This window comes from Setaria italica, chromosome IX (assembly GCF_000263155.2).
Source record: "Setaria italica strain Yugu1 chromosome IX, Setaria_italica_v2.0, whole genome shotgun sequence".
Lineage (NCBI taxonomy): Eukaryota > Viridiplantae > Streptophyta > Magnoliopsida > Poales > Poaceae > Setaria > Setaria italica.
This window is the reverse complement of record NC_028458.1, coordinates 557,509-577,192: the sequence shown is the minus strand read 5'-3', so window position 1 is coordinate 577,192 and position 19,684 is coordinate 557,509. Positions and strand designations below refer to the sequence as shown.

The following is a 19,684-nucleotide window of genomic DNA, read 5'->3' as shown; positions in this document are numbered from 1 at the left end:
AAGGTGGCTATGCTAATGCCATAATGCCACAATTTAATATGTATAGAGATTCTTCAACCGTGGGTGCTCCTTATATGCAAGGAGGATATACAAATCTCTTACTTGGAGTTGATCAAGCTCCCACGTTACAGCCGGCTGTTAAAAAATTAAATTTTGGTGGAATGCCAAATCAAGAAAGCATGTAACCTTTGTTGTGTTACACATAATTTTATTTGGATCTGTATTATGTCAGTTGGTACCATGTAACTCATTTATATTGTTTGATAAGGATCACATTACACTTTATGGACCTGTCATTTTTTTTACACATCACTTCCACATACCACTCTTTAGATTTAAATTTTTTCAGATTATGAAATATCCCAAATTTTGTTTGTGAAACGAATCAGAGGAGCTGTGGAAACATATTCTATAACCCTTCGTTCTGGAGCCATGAGGCGAGAGGAGCTCCTGCAGGCGCAGAGAAGCCCTGCTAAGCGTCGGCTCGTCTTCCGCCGGCTCGAGAGGCACGCACGCGAGGAGCTCGTCTTCCTGGCTCGTCTATTTTTTCTTCTTCAGCGCTGGCTCATCTTCTGCGTGAGGGGCGCGGGCATTCAATCGGAAAGGCCGCCCACGCGTCATGATCTGGGGCCGTCCTGTACCAGGACTCGGTTGCAGGAGTCCTGCGTCTAATTTTTTTTTCCAAGGCGGGTACACCCCCATTAGAGTGTCACCATTTTTTTCTTGTTTTTTTTGGGTTTTCAAGTCTCCAAGCTACTGCAACGACGATGCAAGGTGAGGCACCTACGTCGCGCACGCTTATCTTTTATTCAATCGTCGACGATACGATGACGACTACTACTACACTACGCGTCTACGCCGTCGCCGTGCGGTTGTGGTACCTTGTGGGCACCAGCACCAGCGGCATCTTCTGGTGGAACGTCAGCCCGCCGGCCTCCTCCATGCTCACGTCCTCCGCCGCCATCCCCTCCGGCAGCGCCCAGTCGAAGCAGTAGAGCAGGTTCGCCAGCGTGAAGCTCACGTTCGTCTCGCCCATGGCGAGGCCCGGGCAGATCCGCCGCCCCGCCCCGAACGGCACCAGCTCGAAATGCCCGCCGTTGTAGTCCACGTTGCTCCCCTCGAACCTGTCAGGGTGGAACTCCTCGGCGTCCGCCCAGCTCGCCGGATCCCTGCCGATCGCCCACGCGTTCACGAACACGCGCGTCCTCGCCGGCACGTCGTACCCGCCGATCCTCACGTCCCGCACCGTCTCCCGAGGCACCAGCAGCGTCGCCGGCGGGTGCAGCCGCAGGGTCTCCTTCACAATCATCTTGAGGTACGGGAGCTTGGGCACGTCGTCGGGGTCCACGCGCGGCTTGCCTCCCACGACGGCCCTTACCTCGTCCTGTGCCTTCCTCAGCACCCGCGGTTTCCGGATCAGCTCCGACATCGCCCACAGCACCGTCACCGAGCTCGTGTCGATCCCGCCGATGAACGTGTTCATGATGAGGGCCTTGACGTGGTCTCGGGTGAAGCGGAACGTGCCCCGGTTCTCCTTCCACAGGTTGACGAGGACGTCGACGAGGTCGCCGCCGTTCTCGGGGACGACGCGCGCGGGGTCCGTGTGCTGGTCGATGACCGTCTCGAAGAAGGCGTCGAGCTCCCTGAAAATGCGCTCGCGTCGGGCGACGAGGCCCGTGACGCGGTCGACGAGGCGGCCAGCGGCGTTGGGGAAGAAGTCCTCGGCGGAGAAGCTGGCCATCACGTCCATGGCCTCGTCCAGCACGTGCTGGAACCGCTCCCTGTGCGCGAACCGCTCCGTGCCGTAGATGTTCCCGAACGCCACCGTGCCGACGATGCCGTCTGCCACCGCGAAGACGTGCTCGTTCAGCGCCACCGCCGTCGCCGGCGCCGCGCGGCTCAGGCGGGCGATCATCCTGTCAACCTGCTGCTCGCGCGCGTACGACGCGGCCTGGACGCGGCGCATGCTGAGGAGCTCGACGATGAAGAGCTTCCGCATCTCGCGCCATTGCTGGCCGTAGGGCGCGAAGATGATGTCGTTGAGGCCGTAGGAGATGCGCTTGGGCCCCGGCGACACGGGCCGGTTGCAGCAGTCGATGTCGTGCTCCTTCATCACCTCCCGCGCCGCCGCCGCGCTGGACACCACCACCGTCGGCACCGTGCCCAGCCGCATCAGCATCACGGGGCCGTGCCGCCGGGCAAGGTCCCGGAGGTTCCGGTGCGGCAGCGGGCCCAGAAGGTGCAGGTTGCCCAGGACAGGCACCTGAGCGGGGCCCGGCGGCAGACAACGCGCCCCGTTCTTGGTCGTCTTGGTCGCCAGGAAGAGGTAGGACGACGCAAGCAGGACTACAGGGAGAAGAAGCAAGAGGCCGAGCAGCCATTGCTGCGGCAGGCCGGCGAGGAGCTCGGAGGGGAGCAGTGGGGTGGCCATTGTTCCTAGGTGTGGAATTAATGTGACGTAGGTGCTTCTCGCTTTATATATCTATCCGTTGCGTAGGTCGCGCATTGTTTTGCCTAACAGTTTATCCCCCGTTTGGCAAGGCTTATCTTAGCTTCGGCTTCACATGTTTTGTGCAAAACGAGGTATTGTAGTGTGAAGTTATTTTTAAGTCGATGTTAAAATGAACTAGAAGCCAGATGAAGCCATTATTTTTAGCTTCACTGGCTTTAGCTTCACCGGTAAATCCGTTTTGGGAGAAACCCTCCCAAACAGAATCTTAGAGTGTCCGGTTTGGCTCGCGTTGTATCAATTCTCTTCTTCTAAATGAATATGCGTGCATTGCGTGCTCTGGAAAGAAATAGTAAAGTGCATCAATCATACACAAAGCGCATCATTTCTTTCATTTTAGTTTAAAAAATTGCTAATGTTGTTCCCACAATACACTAAGTTGTTCGATGTGTGCATATAGTGCTTATTCTGCATACGTGGTTAATACAAAAGAAATTGGCACGTTGCACAAAAACCCGCACTAATGTCATGTCCAATCAAAACTTCAAAAGGTTCCCCTCCCGGCGAAATCCTAGACCTCACCGTTTTTTTAACCTCGTAATGGTGCTTAATTAGTATAGTGAAAGGCCATTAGCTTGTGTCAATTGAATGTGATTTTTAAAGTGAAAGGCCATTAGCCATTAAGTATAGTGAAAGGCCATTAGCCATTAAGTATAGTGAAAGGCCATTAGGATAGTGAAAGGCTATAATTGTCCCAAGTAGTTAGCCTATTACGTTTAGATTCTCAGTCTCTGTTTAGCCATTGCCACTGCGTGTGAGATCTTTGCCTCATGTACGCGTACTGGCACTGCTACTACGGAGATCTTTGTCTCACGTCCGAGCGTTTAGACATGATAGAAGATTCAAGACTATCACGAATTAAGGCGTGTTCTGCTCAAGAATATTGACAACTGCTAAGACAAGACATTTAAAATAAGTAGTCGGCATTGCATCCGTGACGTGCGTGATCGAGACTCATTGAATGAAGAAGCAGCAGGCAGGCGTTGGAATCAATTTTTAACTTTTAATCCGCGCCGTCCAAATAATGCAAGTAACAATAATTGCTGATGTATTTTTAATATTTGAGTGGCCAACCAGTAAATTAGGGAAATCAAACACATAAAGAAGTTTTCTTTCCAAGCCTGGTAACACCACACTTAAGTAAGTCGATTCAGATTAGCCAACAAGCGAATCCATTAACTCAGTCAACTCTTTCTGGTAAAAGTGCTCATCACTACTACATTATATAATATAGTAAATTACAGACAACGCGCCGTCCAATAATTAATGCAAGGACCAGCGACAAAGAATGCCTATATCACGTGGAGCCTAGCTTGCAAAATTAACATAAACAAACAAAGTTAATCACAAGGTGTGCGTCACCGAATGCATCACCAAGTGCTCGTCATGCATCACCAATATCACGTAGGTTGCTTGCGTTTGATAATCTTGACCAGCTGGCTGCTCAGTCAAAGTCTTCTACTATATAAATTTCCTCTCGTCGTTGCTTATCAAACAGTGCAAGATTCTCGTAATCTAGCGACAAGAGAAGATTGAATAAACAAGTAGCCGGCAGGCGTTGGAATCAATTTAATTTTAGAATCAATCACAATCAGCGCTCGCCTCTTGGCTGTTCGATTCACGCGCCCACATACAGATAGATACTTAGATACTCCCTCTGTGATGCAACTATGGTATACGTGCCAGTTAAAGTGCTTCACGTTTGACCAGGTTTGTAGTAAATAATATTCACATTTATGGCTCCAAATTAATTTATTATGAAAATACATTTCGTAATTAATCTAATGATATTTATTTGATATTATAAATATTTATACTTTTTCATCTATAATAGGTCAAACTTGACACAGTAAATCATGACACTGTTCCATAATTGCATTCTTTTAGGGACTGAGGGAGTACTTCCAAATAACAATTACTTGTTGATGTATGTGCGCAATTCTTAATCCCCGCACCATCCAAATAATGCAAGGACCAACGCTAAAGAATGCCATATGCCATATTCATATTCTCACATGCACAAACTTGCAAAATTAACAGAAATAGCCAAAATTAAACACAAGGCTTGCATCACCTTATGCATCTCTGACATCATTGCCAAGTCGGTCATGATAAGCAATCATGATATGATATGGGCCACTGATTTAATTTGGTGATCAATATGTGTGTTTTTGCAAGACGCTCATATATACATGCATGCACAGTCATCTTTACGAACGTAGATGTGCACAAACCCTAATATAATATGAGGGATATGGGTATCCCATGGGTCCCCACCGACTAGGATACTGGCCGGTCCTGACAAGTGGGCCCACCCAAACAGAACATGCGGGCCAAGGATGAGAAGATACTTGGAGCACAAGTCAAGGAGGCTAAGCGATTCAAATCTTTCCGGATATTGCGGGATACGTGTTGTAATCCGACTCAGATTGTTTTCCATGTAACAACCGGCTAGGTTAGATTCAAACTGACTTGTAACCCTAGGTCGTCAGCCTATATAAGGTGGCCAAGGGCGCCTCTCGAGAGCATCTCAATTCTCAAGCAATACAAACTACCAAAATACAGGACATAGGGTATTACTTTCCGGAGGCCCGACCCTATCTAAACCCTCGTGTTCTTGTGATCACCTTCGAGTTTTTGGTATCGCAATCCTTCCTACCTACAAATCAACCCCTTGGGTAACCCCTGGTGGACTGTCGGGCTACTAAATCTGACAATTGGTGTGCCAGGTACGGGTGATTGTGAGATCCTTCCCAGCGAGCTCGATGGCATTTTGCCCCGACGTTGTCTTCCCCGAGAGCATGAAGGACATCTTCGCCAATCCGATCCAGCTTCACTTTGGGAGCATGCCGGTGGACTCCGACTCCACCGCCTTCTTCGACAATTCGATGTCCGCCGCCAGCTCAGCATCCGTCGGATCTACTTCGATGGAGCAAGGTCTTCACCCGAGGATCATCATGCTGCTTGCCCAGCAGGTCGGTGATCTCTCTCTCAGAGAGGGTTCCACACATCCTCACGGCAACACGCCCACCCACGCCTCCGACTTGATCACGGGGCTAGATCGCATCAGCAACACTATTGCTGAGTGCATCAACCTCTTCGAGGCGGCGCTACACTCAACAAGGTTGGCGCAGGATCCTTCCCGTGTCGCCTTTGGTCTAAGGAACTCGGTTGCCGTGTTTTCCATGAAACTCGTGCAGCCTCTTCAGATCCAATTTGAAGGCCCACCCGAACCCGCCAAGTTTTTGAACTGTGGCGAGTTTCAGATCCTCCACATCATCCTGACTTCGAACCCTTACGGAGATGACGTTGTGAGCAACTCCACCATGCCAGATCGTGAAGCCTTTGTGGTCTCCGCCGTCGATCCACCCAGGGATGGTGAAACCTCTTCTCAGGAAGTAGGCCGCAATGCCAAGAACTAGGACTGTGCAGTACGGCACCAGCGGGAGCAAGCCGACGCCCAGCAACACTAACAACGTGCTGCTAATGCGGGAGCCGAGGCTGCAGGCGACCAGCGCTGACTATCGCTCACCGCCAACGCTGACCCATCGCACGCCAACGATGGCGACAACGTGACCAGGACGGTACTCGGGGTAGACACAGACTCCCTGTGTGCACTCGCAATATTCAAGCCGACCTCGAGGAGGCCGACCACAACATCTTCACCACACCCCAAGCTAACCTTGGGGCTACCGTTGCCGACCTGGAAAACCTTCTAGACTTGGAGCCGCTCCGGCAAATGCAGGCACGTATCCACGTCGCCAACGCCTAGATCGAAGAGTGGCCCTACAGCCGGTCAGCATACTCCCGGTCTACATCTACTCGGCACTCCCGAAGCCGATCCATTCATAGCAGATCAGGTCACCACCGAGGCGATCACGATAACCGCGTGGGGGGTCGGCTGAAACCCATCCGTGAAGATGAAGTGGAGCAGCCCGCCAACCCACCTGCCAACAACGCCCACCAACTCGACAACCACAACAACCGCCGTTGTGGCATGAGAGAGGACTGTGGCAGACAAGGTCGGCAACGTGACCTTCATGAAGAATTACACGACCGCCGCGACCTCCGTGCCGACCTCAACAACCGCCACCAAGAGCGCGAAGAAGCCGAGCTCCGCCACCGCGCTGAGTACAACCGCGACTACAGCACTCCTGGCAGGCTAGACCGCAACGCGTAACAGGAGGACCGCCGATGACAAGAAGATGAGATGCGTCACCGTGCCAACTATGACCGCATTTACGGCGCCCTTGAAGACGCCTACGTCCCGCCCTGGTGTAACAACGGTGGACACCCCAGGGCACCACCCGTCATGTACAACCTCGAGGACGATGATGACACAGCGGTCGATGGTTTCACCACCTTCACTCCTACCTCAGGGCCATTGAGTGGCCTGCTTCATTCAAGCCGACCATCAACAAAAAGTATGATGGCCATTTCGACCCCACCATATGGCTCAAGACATACAACACCAAGGTGAAAGCCGCCAATGGCACCTACGACCATATGGGCACCTACTTCCCGGTGGTGATGGGTCTCGTCCCTCTCCTATGGCTAGAGAACCTCCCGTCAAGAAGCATCGACTCCTGGGGTTAGCTCGCTAGGGCTTTCACCCAGAACTACCATGCTACCAACAGCCGATCTGGAAACACGGAGAATCTAGGGCAAGTCCGCCAGCGGAAGAAGGAAACTCTCCAAGAGTACGTGAACCGCTTCTTCGAAAACTACAACATGCTGGCTGGCATCGAGGACCGCGACATCATATGGTACTTCCGCTCCGGCCTATCGAACTGCAACATGTTCTGCAAGCTGTATGAGGTTGCCCATAAGACGGTCAGGTAGATGATGCAGCTCATCAACGATCAGGCCGACACAGAGGAGGCGGCACAAGTACAGTTCCAAGGCGGCAAGCATCGCTAGAACGACGACCACGAACTGCCGACCTATGAGGAACACCAAGCATGACCGAAGTCTTCCCGACTTTGAAAAAGGGCCCCCGAGGTCCTCACTGCTGAAGCTGACCCCGCCAGACCAACAACATTCCTCCGGGAAGAGTTTGATGACACCTTGAACGCTCCGTGCCCCTTCCATAAGAACGCACGTCACAATCTTTGGGACTTCATAGTCCTCAAGGAAGAGCTCGGCACCCCAGTGGAGTACAAGCGACATCGCCGCAACGACTACCGTAGGGATGGCAATCGTCGCAACAACCACCACCGCAATGACCATGATGATTGTGGCGGCTATCGCCGCGACAAACGCGACCACCGCTATGATGATCGCAATGATCGTGACCGCCACCGTGATGACCATGATGACCGCGACAATCGCCGACACGACGACCGCAATGATCAACATAGAGAAGAGCGCCACGACCAGCCAAACCTAGACGCCCACTGGACCATCGCCGACCAGAACGAAGAGTTCCAACGGCCGAACCGTGAAGTCAACATCATCATGGGTGGCCCCAAGGCGTTCTGTAGCAACCGCAAACACAAGCTACACCAGCGAGAGGTGCACTTCGTCTCCATACGGTCAGTCCAGTATATGCACTGGTCAGAGATGCCCATAACCTTCTCCAAGGAAGATCACTAGGTACATATTCTAGATCCTGGGTCCTACCCGCTGGTGGTCTGCCTGACCATAGATCAGGCTCTCCTCCCCAAAATGCTATTTAACGGTGGCAGTGGGCTCAACATCATCTTCACTGAAACCCTGAGGCGCATGGACTTCAATTTTGAGCGGCTCTAGCCCTATGAAGACCCCTTCTACGGCATCGTGCCTGGCAAACGATCCTATCCTATCGGCTGAGTTGTTTTGCCAGTCACCTTTAGCATGCCCAACAACTGCCGTACAGAGCACCTCAACTTCGACGTGACCAACTTCAAGACTTCCTACCATGCCATCTTTGGCAGACCCATGCTCGCAAGGTTCATGGCAATTCCGCATCACACCTACCTCATCCTCAAGATGCCGGCTCCAAACGGTGTCCTCTCCATCTACGGTGACATCGAGATATCATACAAATGCGACACGGAGGCGGTGCAGCTCGTGGAAGCCCTGGAGTACTCGGCTAAAGCCACCACCATGCTTGCTGATGCCTAGAAGGTGGACCAAGACCAGCTCGCGATCCCAGAGATGGAGCCAACGCCTACAGCGCTGCAGTCTGACCCCAAGATCAAGAAGATCTACCTCGACCTGGAAGACCCGACCAAGACAGCCCTCATAGGGTCCGACCTCTTCCCCATATAGGAACTTGTGCTCACCAATTTCCTCCGGGACAACTCAAACATATTCGTGTGGAAGCCATCCGATATGCCTAGTGTCACGCGGGAGCTGGCTGAGCACTCCTTGGACTTGAGCAAGACAGCAAGACCAGTCAAGCAAAAGCTTCGCCGTTTTGCCCATGATCGCAAGGAGGCCATTAGGGTAGAACTCAATAAGCTCTTAGCTGCAGGTTTCATTCGTGAAAGTAAGCACCCCGACTGGTTAGCAAATCCAGTCCTTATAAGAAAAAAAACCGGTGAATGGAGAATGTATATCGATTACACCGACCTCAACACGCACTGCCCTAAGGACCCCTTTCCTCTTTCGCGCATCGACCAGGTCGTAGACTCTATGGTTGGTAGCACCCTGTTGTGCATACTCGACTGCTACTCGGGCTATCACCAGATCACCCTCGACCCGTCCGACGAAGACAAAGTGGCATTTATAACGCCCTTCGGCATCTACTGCTACAACACCATGACCTTTGGGTTAAATAATGCTGGCACCACCTACCAGAAGGCAATATAGAGTTGCCTCACGAAGCAGCTACACAAGAACATCAAGGCTTACGTCGACGACGTGGCTGACAAGACTAAGGATGAGGAGAGCTTCATAGCCAACCTTGCAAAAACTTTCGACAGCCTCCGAGCCTATCCGTTGGAAACTCAATCCAGGCAAATGTGTCTTCGGTGTCCCATCTGGAAAGCTCCTAGGCTTTATGGTCAGCTAGCGTGGCATCGAAACCAATCCCGTCAAGGTTGATGTAATCAGGAACATGGCAAGGCTAGCTAACAAGAAAGATGTCATGAGACTCACCAGCATGATGGCAGCCCTCAGCTGCTTCATCAACAAACTCGGCAAAAAGGGACTAACCTTATTCAATCTACTCAAAAATGTGGACAAGTTCGAGTGGGATGACGAGGCTAGCAAGGCACTCAAAGAGCTCAAAGCCTTCCATACAACTCCCCCCGTTATGATGGCCCCAGCCGACCAGGAAACGCTTCAACTCTACATCTCTGCAATAAGAGCCCGACCATGCACACATGGTGCAGAGACCGGTCTACTATGTCAGTGAGGTCCTAAGCGACTCCAAGATTCGCTACACACAAGTTCAAAAATTGCTCTACGCAATCCTGATCTTGTGTCCCAAGCTACGCCACTACTTCCAGGTGCACAAGATCCAGGTAGTATCCTTATACCCACCTGGCAAAATCCTCCACAATAGGGATGTCAACGCTGAGTTGTCAAATGGTCTATAGAGCTCGGGGAGTTTGAACTCAATTTCTGCTCACGTCATGTGATCAAGTCGCAGATCCTAGCCGACTTCGTGGCTGAATGGACAGAGATCTAGAAGTCGTCCTGCCTGGAGAGGCCGGAACATTGGATAATGTACTTTGATGGTGCCCTCAACCTCGAAGGAGCCAACGTGGGGGTCCTCTGCATATCCCCCAAGGGCGAGCAACTTAAGTACGTTCTTCAAATCCACTATAAGGCCACCAACAATGGCGTTGAGGACGAGGCTCTCATCCACGGCCTCCGCATTGTCGCTTCCCTCGGGATCAAGCGCATCGTTGCGTACGACAACTCCAAGGTCATCATCGAGTAGGTCAACAAGAACTGGGACTGCACCAAGGAAACCATGGATACTTACTATGCAAAAATCCACAAGTTTAAGGCCTACTTCGATGGTCTCGAGTTCCATCATGTCCCTAGGGAACACAACGTCGCCGCTGAGGTCCTGTCCAAGCTCAGCTCCAAGCATGCACAAGTCCCGATCGGCATCTTCGTACAAGATCCCCAGAAACCTTCCATCAAGATTCTGGACCTGGACTAGGTCAACGGCAGTGCTGAGGCTTCAACCGATGATGATTGACGCAGAAGAAAACTAGTGCGCTCTGTTCATAGCCTTGATCACCGACCAGCTAGCGCCAGAGGACAAGATAGAACATGAGAAACTAGCTTGGCGCAGCGCAAACTACGTCGTCATTGGGAAGGAACTCTACAGAAAGGCTGCGTCTACAGGCATCTTGATGAAGTGCATTCTACGCAGTAAGCGCATTGACTTCCTTCACGATATTCACTCGAGCACATGCAAAGGTGTGTCGGGCACTTTGGTCGGCAAGACATTTTGCTCTGGCTTCTATTGCTCAATAGTGGTAGCCGATGCAAAGGAGCTCATCCAAAGGCGCAAAGGGTGTCAATTCTTCTCCAAGCAACAATACCTACCAGCCCAAGCCCTACGCACATCCCACCATCTTGTCCCTTCGCATGCTAGGGGCTGGATATGGTCGGACCCTTCAAGATCACCCCAGGCAGCTACACTCACATCTTTGTGGTTGTTGACAAATTCACCAAATGGATTGAGGTCAAGGCTATCACCAACATCGAGTCGGCTAAAGCCGCCCAATTCATAAACGAGATCGCACATCGCTTTGGAGTTCCAAACAGGATCATCACTGACCTTGGCAAGCAGTTCACAGGATTCGAGTTCTGGGACTTTTGCCAGGACAACCTCATCAACGTATACTACTCCTCAGTATCGCACCCACGCTGATATGGACAAGTTGAATGTGTGAATGGGATGGTCCTCCAGTCCCTCTGGGGCCTACAGACCCTGAAAAGTTGGGCTGCCGGCTACACTCCCTTCTTCATGGTATACAGCTCAAAGGCCATCTTGCCGTCCGACGTAGCCTTTGGCGCCCCATGCATCCAGTACTATGAGGAAGGCAAGGCGGAAACAAGCCGGTGGGTTGACATCGACAACCTCAAGGAGCATCGAGTGGCGGCTCTCATCCAGCATGCATGCCACGAGCAGTAGGTACGGCGCTACCACGATCGAAATGTTAAAGAACGCTCCTTCAATGCTGGAGATTTTGTGCTTTGTCGGATCCAGTCCACCAAGGACATGCACAAGCTGGTCACCCCTTGGGAGGGCTCCTTCATCGTCAAAGAAGTCATTCAGCTAGGCACCTATTGACTCCAATGGGTGGATGGTTCAGGCGTCCCCAATCTGTGGAACATCGAGCACCTGCGGCGCTTCTACCCTTAGGGCTTAAAAGCTATGTATTCTTTTTTCCCTTTTTACTGAATGAATAAAACCTCCAAGGTTCTTTGCGTACCTACTATCTTCCTATTCCTTTGCCCAAGCTATTCCTAACAAACGCGGGCTGTCCGACCTGTTCGACAGACCACCCGCTCTCAAGCTCAAGGGCTTCCCCCAGGCGTTGACCTTTAGGTCTTGCATCCTTCTCCTCCCCTCTCAAGGCAATACGACTAACTTGTGTGGTCAGCGTCCTAGCTCGCAAAACCTAGACAACCTTGTGTTTACCTCTCCTACAAGCTCGAGATCCGCTCTCAGTAGGACGCTGGTCAGGTAAGGCTAGGTGCTTAGCGGCTACAGGCCTCAGCTACACGCTGTCCTGTCGTATACACCAAGAAAGGGTTGGAGCCCCTTTATTTCCACATACGTTAAGACAATTACATCACATGTATTATCACATAGTTTGATATACCACAAGTTTCATTTTACAGTTCCAGCTCATCAACAATGTTTTCCACTACATCATTAAACTGGTCGGCCAGTTCTGGAAGCTTCTCTGTGTTGAAGTCAGCCGCAACCCCTGCACCAGCACGCTCCAAGGGAATCCGTGGGAAGTGTGTATTCAACACTACCAAGACATTCTTGACGCACTCCACCGCGGTGTCCTTCAGCAGCTCCTTCAGCCGACCAGGTGCAGCCTTCAGGTGATCGAGAATTAGCGTCGGTGCGGTTGGGTCGGTCTCCGGTTGGACCATGTCAATCACATAGCCGGGCTGCCTTGCGCAGATCTTCCAGCTCTACCTCTAGCCCTGCAATCACCAATTGGTCATGTTGAAGACTTTGCATTGCAGCTTCGAGACAGTGGTCAGTATCTTTGCACAAGCTAGCCTTGTAACCCAGCTTCTGTGACAAAGCGTACTCACGGTGAACCACCACGTCGTGCTCTTGCTGGAGATGAGCATTTAAATCCTCGCACTCTTTGAGGTGTTGTTTGAACCTTTACTCCCTCGCCTCGACATCTGCTCATTTGAGCCAGCACACATCAGCACCAAGACTTCAAGGACAGAACCGAGTTGACAGGTCGGCACAACATACCTTTCAAGTGTGCAACAAGAATCTATTTCTGCAAGGTATGCTACAGGTCTTTCCGCACGGCATCCTCTTTGCCCTTCCTGAGGTCAGCCTCAAGTTGCTCTACCTTCAGGCGATATTGCTCGGCTTGCTGGATCATGTGTGCCTTCTTATGAGCACGCACGGCTAGACTCTATTCACATTCTAAAAGTTAGAGCACTGCAAAGGTACAGATTTAAGATAAAGGTTCTCCAGGTTGGTCGGCATACTTACAAATAGCAACTCGGAAATCCTAGAGGACGACTTCCGCAGCTAGACCAGGCCTTTCTTGTCCTGCACCACATCCCCATCAAGGCTCGTCCCGGAAAAGTCCAGGGTATCAGGATCATCCTCTCCTTGCATGTCCACGCAAGCGTTCCCGGCGAACCTCTCCAACAGTGGATCATCCCTGGGCAGTTCTTCCATGTGAGGCTCAACTCTAGCTCCCTCACCAGACACATGCACAGCCCTGGAGCCAACCACAGCAGCGTCTGCAGCAGCTGCACTCGAAGAAGCGGGAGTATCCCCGACTATGCCTTGCTGCGGCACCAGGGCTTGTACAACTCCTCCTCTGGCATGACTATCTTGACTCCCCCTCGGCCTCCGGAGGTGGCGACTGTTTAGGGACGCGGCCGCTCGCCCCTTCGGGAAGGGATGAGCAACCAATCAGCTGCGTACTAGACACATCATCAAGCACGACCTTCCTGCATTGTCAGTGCGAGAGGCAACTTAAGCAAGATAGGTAGAAAAGGAACCACAAGACATATAATATAACTAGATTGCACTTACATGGTGCTCTGCTTCACCTAGAACTTAGGACGCAAGGGCGGTGGTGGCAACAACACACATTCGCTCCATCATGCTCCGTGTCGGCCGCAGTCATCTCAAGGAGCTCAGTCTTCTTCTTCTTGCTAGTCAGGCTCGGCATGTTTGACTCCTCGTCCGCTTCGCTGGCCAACCTGGGCGCAGAGGTCGTGCTCGAGGCAACCTTCTCCTTCCTACCAGCCGTCATCTTCCTCTTGAAGCTCGGCTTCTGAGATTTGGAGGTAGGTAGCTTCTGCATGGCATGCCATGTTCGGCGTCCAATTGGCACGGAGTCCTCAGCCCGGTCGACCTCCTCTGCACGTCCTCGTCCGACCCGATAGAGGAGTCCGACTTCCAATCAAGAGCGGCAAGTGGCTGGTCGGACTCGGTGGTCGGGCGAACCTTGGGTCGTTGTTGCTCGGCCCTTCCAAGAAGTGGCGCCGGGCAAAAGAACTCAAATTCACCATTCTAGTCAATCAACAAGAATAGTCAGATACACCACAAAAGCAAAACAAGAACGCCAAATTGATACAGTTAAGATCATACCAGGTCAGCCAGCCTCTTGAGGGAAAACGCCCTGGGGTAGCTCTTGTTCTTGATGATGCCACCAAAAAACTTGCATACACGGGCGGCGACCTCTTCTTTGGTCACCTTTCGCTGCACCTCTCGGTTCAGATCTAGTGGTCATGTGTATTCATACGTCGGATGGACCCTGTTCTTGATCGGCTGTGTTAATCTCCAGTAGAAATTGATACTTATAGCCCCGACTGTGAGCCCACACACCTTTAGGTCAGCAATTTTCTCCAGCAGCTGCTTCACCTGCACCATCTCCTCCGAGGTCGGCTGGTTCGACCACTCGGGCATTGTAACTGGGGCGTATCCAGTATACGGCGGGAGCTCGGGGTTCTGATTGGTGATCGTAAACCATTCCTTATTCCAGTCCTTGTTGGATTCCTTAAACTGAAGGTCAAATTACTCCTGCACTCTCTTCAGCCGCAGCAAAAACCCACATCCCCCAATCACTCATGGCTTCCCCTTGGTCGACACAGATTTCAACTAATACAGATACTTCCACAGATTGAAATGGGGGGGGGTACCCAAGTACGCCTCGCACAGATGAATGAAGATGGTGATATCCAAAACCGAGTTGGGATTGAGATGTACCAATTCAATCTCTTAATAGTTGAGAAGACCTCGGAAGAAATCGCCTGTCGAGATCCCGAATCCACGCTCAAGAAGGACGCGAAGACCACCATCTCCGTCTTGTCCTTATTGGGGAACTCTTGCCCAGCGGTCGCCTTCCACTCGAGCAGCACCTTGGGTCCCAAAAGACCCCAGTCGATGAGCCCCTGGATGCACTCCTGCATCATCACCAACTTTACCCAGATTGAGGATGGATCTGGTGCCCATGCTTGGGCCATATCCTTGGTTTCTACTCCCTGGGATTTGGATCTAATAACTGCGAGGCTCTTGATGCGCATACGGTGGTGCAGTGGGTCGGGTAGCGGCGGAGAAGTGCGCGCGAGCATAATGGAAAGCACGGCGGCGCAGCCTACGGTTCACAAATGTGGCGGCAGTGTGCTCCATGGACTGCGGTGGTGGCGACACAAGTGTGGCTAATGGAAATGAAAATGGAACCGTGCCCCTTGGGCTTTTGAAGGACGTGACGGCGTAACCCTAGCAATGGAATCTGCGGGTTTTCCGTTATTACGGCGCCCGTGCTGGACGAAATCCATGGGTTTCCTGTTTTGTTTTTTTACGGCGTGCCTCGGTGGCTCTGCCAGTCCTTGCACTCACGCTCAGGGGCTGAGTGTCTATTTCAGGTCAGAGTGCCTCTGTGGCTCCGCTAGTCCTCGCACTCATGCTTGGGGGCTGGGCCCCTATTTCTAATCGGCGTGCCTCTGTGGCTTCACCAATCCTCGTACTCGGGGGCTGGGCACCTATTTCTGGTCAGTGTGCCTCCGTGGCTCCACCAGTCCTCGTACTCAGGAGCTGGGCGCCTATTTCTGGTCGGCGCGCCTCCGTGGCTCCGCTAGTCCTCGTACTCAAGAGCTGGGCACCTATTTCTAGTCGCGTGGCTCCACCAGTCCCTGTACTTGGGGGCTGGGCGCCAATTTCTGGTCAGCGCGCCTCCTTGCTTCGTCAGTCCTCATACTCGGGGGCTGGGTGCCTATTTCTGGTCGGTGTGCCTCTGTGGTTTCGCCTATCCTTGTGCTCGGGCACTATGACCTGCTTCTAGGATCAATTTTTTCTTCCTTTTTGATCATTGAATAGATTATAATAATCGCTTCAATGCTCGGGGGCTATTACATATGGAGTGCGTCTTGCGAGGCCCTCCATGTCCTTCACTTCGACCTACTAGATGCCCGACATCCATCAACTCGACGCTCGACTTCGCTCTGCACATACGGCTCTGCGTTCACTCAAATTTTCTTTTTTTTAAGCACTGCGCAGCCTCTCCGTCACTATGACGCCATCACAGTTTCAGCCAACTACATTCCAAGCTTTGCTGTGATGTCCTCAGGTTCCTGTTTGCCTACACATCGCTCGGGGGCTTGAGGGATATGGGGACCCCACCAACCAGGATACTGGCCGGTCCTGACAAGTGGGCCCACCCGACCAGAACATGCGACCCAAGGATAAGAAGATACTTGGAGCACAAGTCAAGGAGGCTAGGTGATTCAAATCAGCCCAGATATTGCGGGATATTTGTTGTAATCTGACTCAGAATGCTTTCCATGTAACAACCAGCTAGATTAGATTCAAACCGACTTGTAACGCTAGGTCGTTAGCCTATATAAGGCGGCCAAGGGCGCCTCCCGAGAGCATCTCAATTCTCAAGCAATATAAACCACCAAAATACAGGACATTACGTAGGGTATTAATCTCCGGAGGCTCGAACCTGTCTAAATCCTCGTTCTCATGATCACCTTCAAGTTCTTAGTCTCGCAATCCTCCCTACCTACAAATCAACCCCTTGGGTAACCCCCCAGTGGACTGCCGGGCTACTAAATTCGACATAATTCTATGAACTTCTCTGGGCGCCTTGAGCTGTTGACGGGTACGTGCAATCACCTGAACTTAAAGACTTGAACAGGCCAGCTGAGCACATTCCACTACAAGGAACTTAATCAACTCGCTTGGTATGCAATGTGATTGGCTCAAAGTATACAGGCAGTTAGCATTGGGAGCGCTAGATCTATCGCGATGTCAAGGTAGCTAAGTCAGTGTTCGTCATATATATATTCGTAATACTTAGGAGAATTGTTTAATGAACAAGTTGAGTGGGAATTCATTTGAGTTAACTGTGATGTCAAAGAGCTGATTAGCATCCCAATGCTAATAAACGGATTATATTAGATCATATATTTATATGGACTTCAGTTTCTTTGTTTGACTTGAGAACTTCATAATTAGTGCTTGTATTAGATCTTCCAGCACGATGCTATATCAAGTATGTGTAGCGTTAAGCTAGACAAGGTGAGTTCATGCATCTAGCTCGATTGATATTCAAGTTGTAGCTATGAGCTCATGCATGGTATCTACTTGCAGCAAGGTTTGGTTCGCCCTATTTATATTACACTCCCATAACTAAGCCGTGCACATGTACCACATAGTTAACTCTAGTTTGGAGAGGAGGAAACCTGCAGCCCCTTCAACCTAAGAGATCAACAGTGGCCGCCATGTCTTTGACTGCCCTAGCAGACTTCTTCTTGCATCAACAATGGCAATGGCAGCTCCCTGCCACCACCCTCTTTCTTCTAGTTCTCCTCACGCTCGCTCTTGCAACAAGAGACTTCTCCACCAAAGGGGGCCGCCTCCACCTGCCGCCCGGTCCAATGAGGCTGCCTGTCCTGGGCAACCTGCACCAGATCATGGGTGCGCTGCCGCACCGGAGCCTCGGCGAGCTGGCGCGGCGTCACGGGCCGGTGATGCTGCTCCGGCTGGGCAGCGCGCCGACAGTGGTGGTGTCGTCGGCGGAGGCGGCGAGGGAGGTGCTGAAGACGCACGACGCCGCGTGCTGCAGCCGGCCGGACACGCCGGGGGCGCGGCGGTTGTCGTACGGCTATAAGGACGTGGCGTTCGCGCCCTACAGCGACTGCTGGCGCGAGATGCGCAAGCTCATCGTCGTCAAGCTCCTCAACGCGCGCCGCGTCCAGGCCACCTGGCCAGCCAGTAAAGCCGAGGTGGACAAACTCATCGGCCGCTTAAGCAGCGGAGGACGGAGACCAGTGTACCTGGAGGATCACATCTTCACGCTCATGGACGGCATTGTCGGCACGGTGGCACTTGGGAGCATATACGGTTCAGAGCAGTTTGCACACAAGAAGCACTTCCATGATCTGTTCGATGAGGCCATGGCTGTAAAGAGCAGCTTCTCCGCCGAGGACTACTTCCCCAACGTCTTGGGTCGCCTTGTGGACCATCTCACCGGCCTCGTCTCCCGCCGTGAGAAGGTATTTTGGGAGCTCGACGCTTTCTTCGACAAGATTATCGACAGCCACCTCCACCCGTCCCGCCCCATACCGGACAACGGGCCCGACTTCATCGACGTCCTTATTGGCCTCACCAAGGAGCACGAGGGCACTTTCAGTTGGTTCACTACAGACCATATCAAGGGAATGTTATCGGTACGCAACGGTCATCAACATATAAAATTTGAGCTCTTTTAATTGTATATAAACATCCGACGGTCAAAATTAATTGTATACTATCAAAACCTTCACATGTAGTATGAGTAGTATACATGAGTAGTATAGGTAGTATAAGAGTATCATGGTAAAAGAACACAAATGGCATCACTAAAATTTTATTTTTGACACTAGCATAAAGTTTAAAAGTTCATTCCGTGTGAAATATCACTTTTCACATGTAATAATTACTAAATCATCCATAATCATGAATATTTAGATCTTATATATACTATATACTACTAAGTACAATAGTATTGTGTACCATAAAAGAGCTCATAAAATTTACAGTACAAAAGAGGATTTACGGAGCTATATATATTATTTCATTTATAACCGTTATGCATACGTACAATCTTTCAGGATATGTTCATCGGTGGAGTTGACACGAACTCAGTCACGGTGGTCTGGGCAATGGCCGAGCTGATTCGAAACCCGCAGGTGCTTAAGAAGGCGCAAAACGAGATCAGAGCAGCGGTGGGCAACAAAGAGAGGGTAGAGCCGGACGACTTGCCCAAACTCAAGTATCTTAAGATGGTGGTAAAGGAGACGCTACGACTACACCCGGTGGTACCGCTTCTAGCTCCGAGGGAGACCATGCGGCACATCAAGATCTGCGGATACGATGTGCCTGCCAAGACAAGGATCTTTGTAAATGTTTGGACAATTGGCAGGGACCCTGCAAGCTGGAGTAACCCCGAGGAATTTGACCCAGATAGGTTTGAGGGGAATGGTGTCAACTTCAATGGGGCACATTTTGAGCTTCTGCCATTCGGCGCCGGACGTAGGATGTGCCCTGGAGTGGCCATGGGGGTGACGATAGTAGAGTTCACGCTGGCCAACCTGCTCCACTGCTTCGAGTGGGAGCTCCCAGATGGTATGACGACGGAGGATGTGAGCATGGAAGAGGCAGGAGGGCTCACCGTCAACAAGAAGGTCCCCCTCGTGCTTGTGCCGACCAGGTACGAGTGGCAGAGATCATGAGTCATGACCAGCTTATATTACCAAGACCGCTTATGGATCCAATGTTAGCCAAATCTTGTACGTATCTTAGTTGCTTTATTTTGTGTCGTGTCTGTTACATGCATGAGCCCACGAGTTGTGTGATGGCCTTGCATGTTAGTTCAGGTTGTGGCGAGACTAGCTCACAACAGACCGAGTCTTTGGGCTACGGGATACGCTCTCGCGTCGTGTGTCGTGAGGATGGACGTGGCATTGTCACAGCAAGAGAAGCGCTCGTGGGCTTGTTTTCCTTTCACTTGT

The 19,684-nt window shown here is 51.5% G+C and overlaps 3 protein-coding genes across 3 annotated transcripts; 2 read left to right on the top strand and 1 right to left on the bottom strand.

Annotated features, from left to right (window-relative positions):
* Window positions 1-737: 737 nt before the first annotated feature.
* On the bottom strand, window positions 738-2,431 carry LOC101783611 (4-hydroxyphenylacetaldehyde oxime monooxygenase). The gene has a single exon (XM_004980983.2). The coding sequence runs from the start codon at window positions 2,429-2,431 to the stop codon at window positions 854-856; it is 1,578 nt and encodes a 525-aa protein (XP_004981040.1). The 3' UTR covers window positions 738-853.
* Window positions 2,432-11,060: 8,629 nt separating this feature from the next.
* LOC106804503 lies at window positions 11,061-11,594 on the top strand. The gene is made up of 2 exons (XM_014805764.1): window positions 11,061-11,297; window positions 11,370-11,594. The coding sequence occupies exons 1-2, from the start codon at window positions 11,061-11,063 to the stop codon at window positions 11,592-11,594; spliced, it is 462 nt and encodes a 153-aa protein (XP_014661250.1).
* A 5,819-nt stretch (window positions 11,595-17,413) lies between these two features.
* LOC101754601 (4-hydroxyphenylacetaldehyde oxime monooxygenase) lies at window positions 17,414-19,440 on the top strand. Its single transcript, XM_004986062.2, has 2 exons — window positions 17,414-18,361; window positions 18,785-19,440. Exons 1-2 carry the CDS (start codon window positions 17,414-17,416, stop codon window positions 19,403-19,405), a joined length of 1,569 nt encoding a protein of 522 aa, XP_004986119.1. The 3' UTR covers window positions 19,406-19,440.
* Window positions 19,441-19,684: the final 244 nt, after the last annotated feature.

Coding starts and splice junctions, on each gene's coding strand:
- LOC101783611 (XM_004980983.2), bottom strand. CDS start 2,431: ATGGCCACCCCACTGCTCCCCTCCGAGCTCCTCGCCGGCCTGCCGCAG.
- LOC106804503 (XM_014805764.1), top strand. CDS start 11,061: ATGGTCGGACCCTTCAAGATCACCCCAGGCAGCTACACTCACATCTTT. Junction 11,298..11,369: donor GCCAGGACAACCTCATCAAC/GTATACTACTCC, acceptor ATGGTCCTCCAG/TCCCTCTGGGGCCTACAGAC.
- LOC101754601 (XM_004986062.2), top strand. CDS start 17,414: ATGTCTTTGACTGCCCTAGCAGACTTCTTCTTGCATCAACAATGGCAA. Junction 18,362..18,784: donor ATATCAAGGGAATGTTATCG/GTACGCAACGGT, acceptor ACAATCTTTCAG/GATATGTTCATCGGTGGAGT.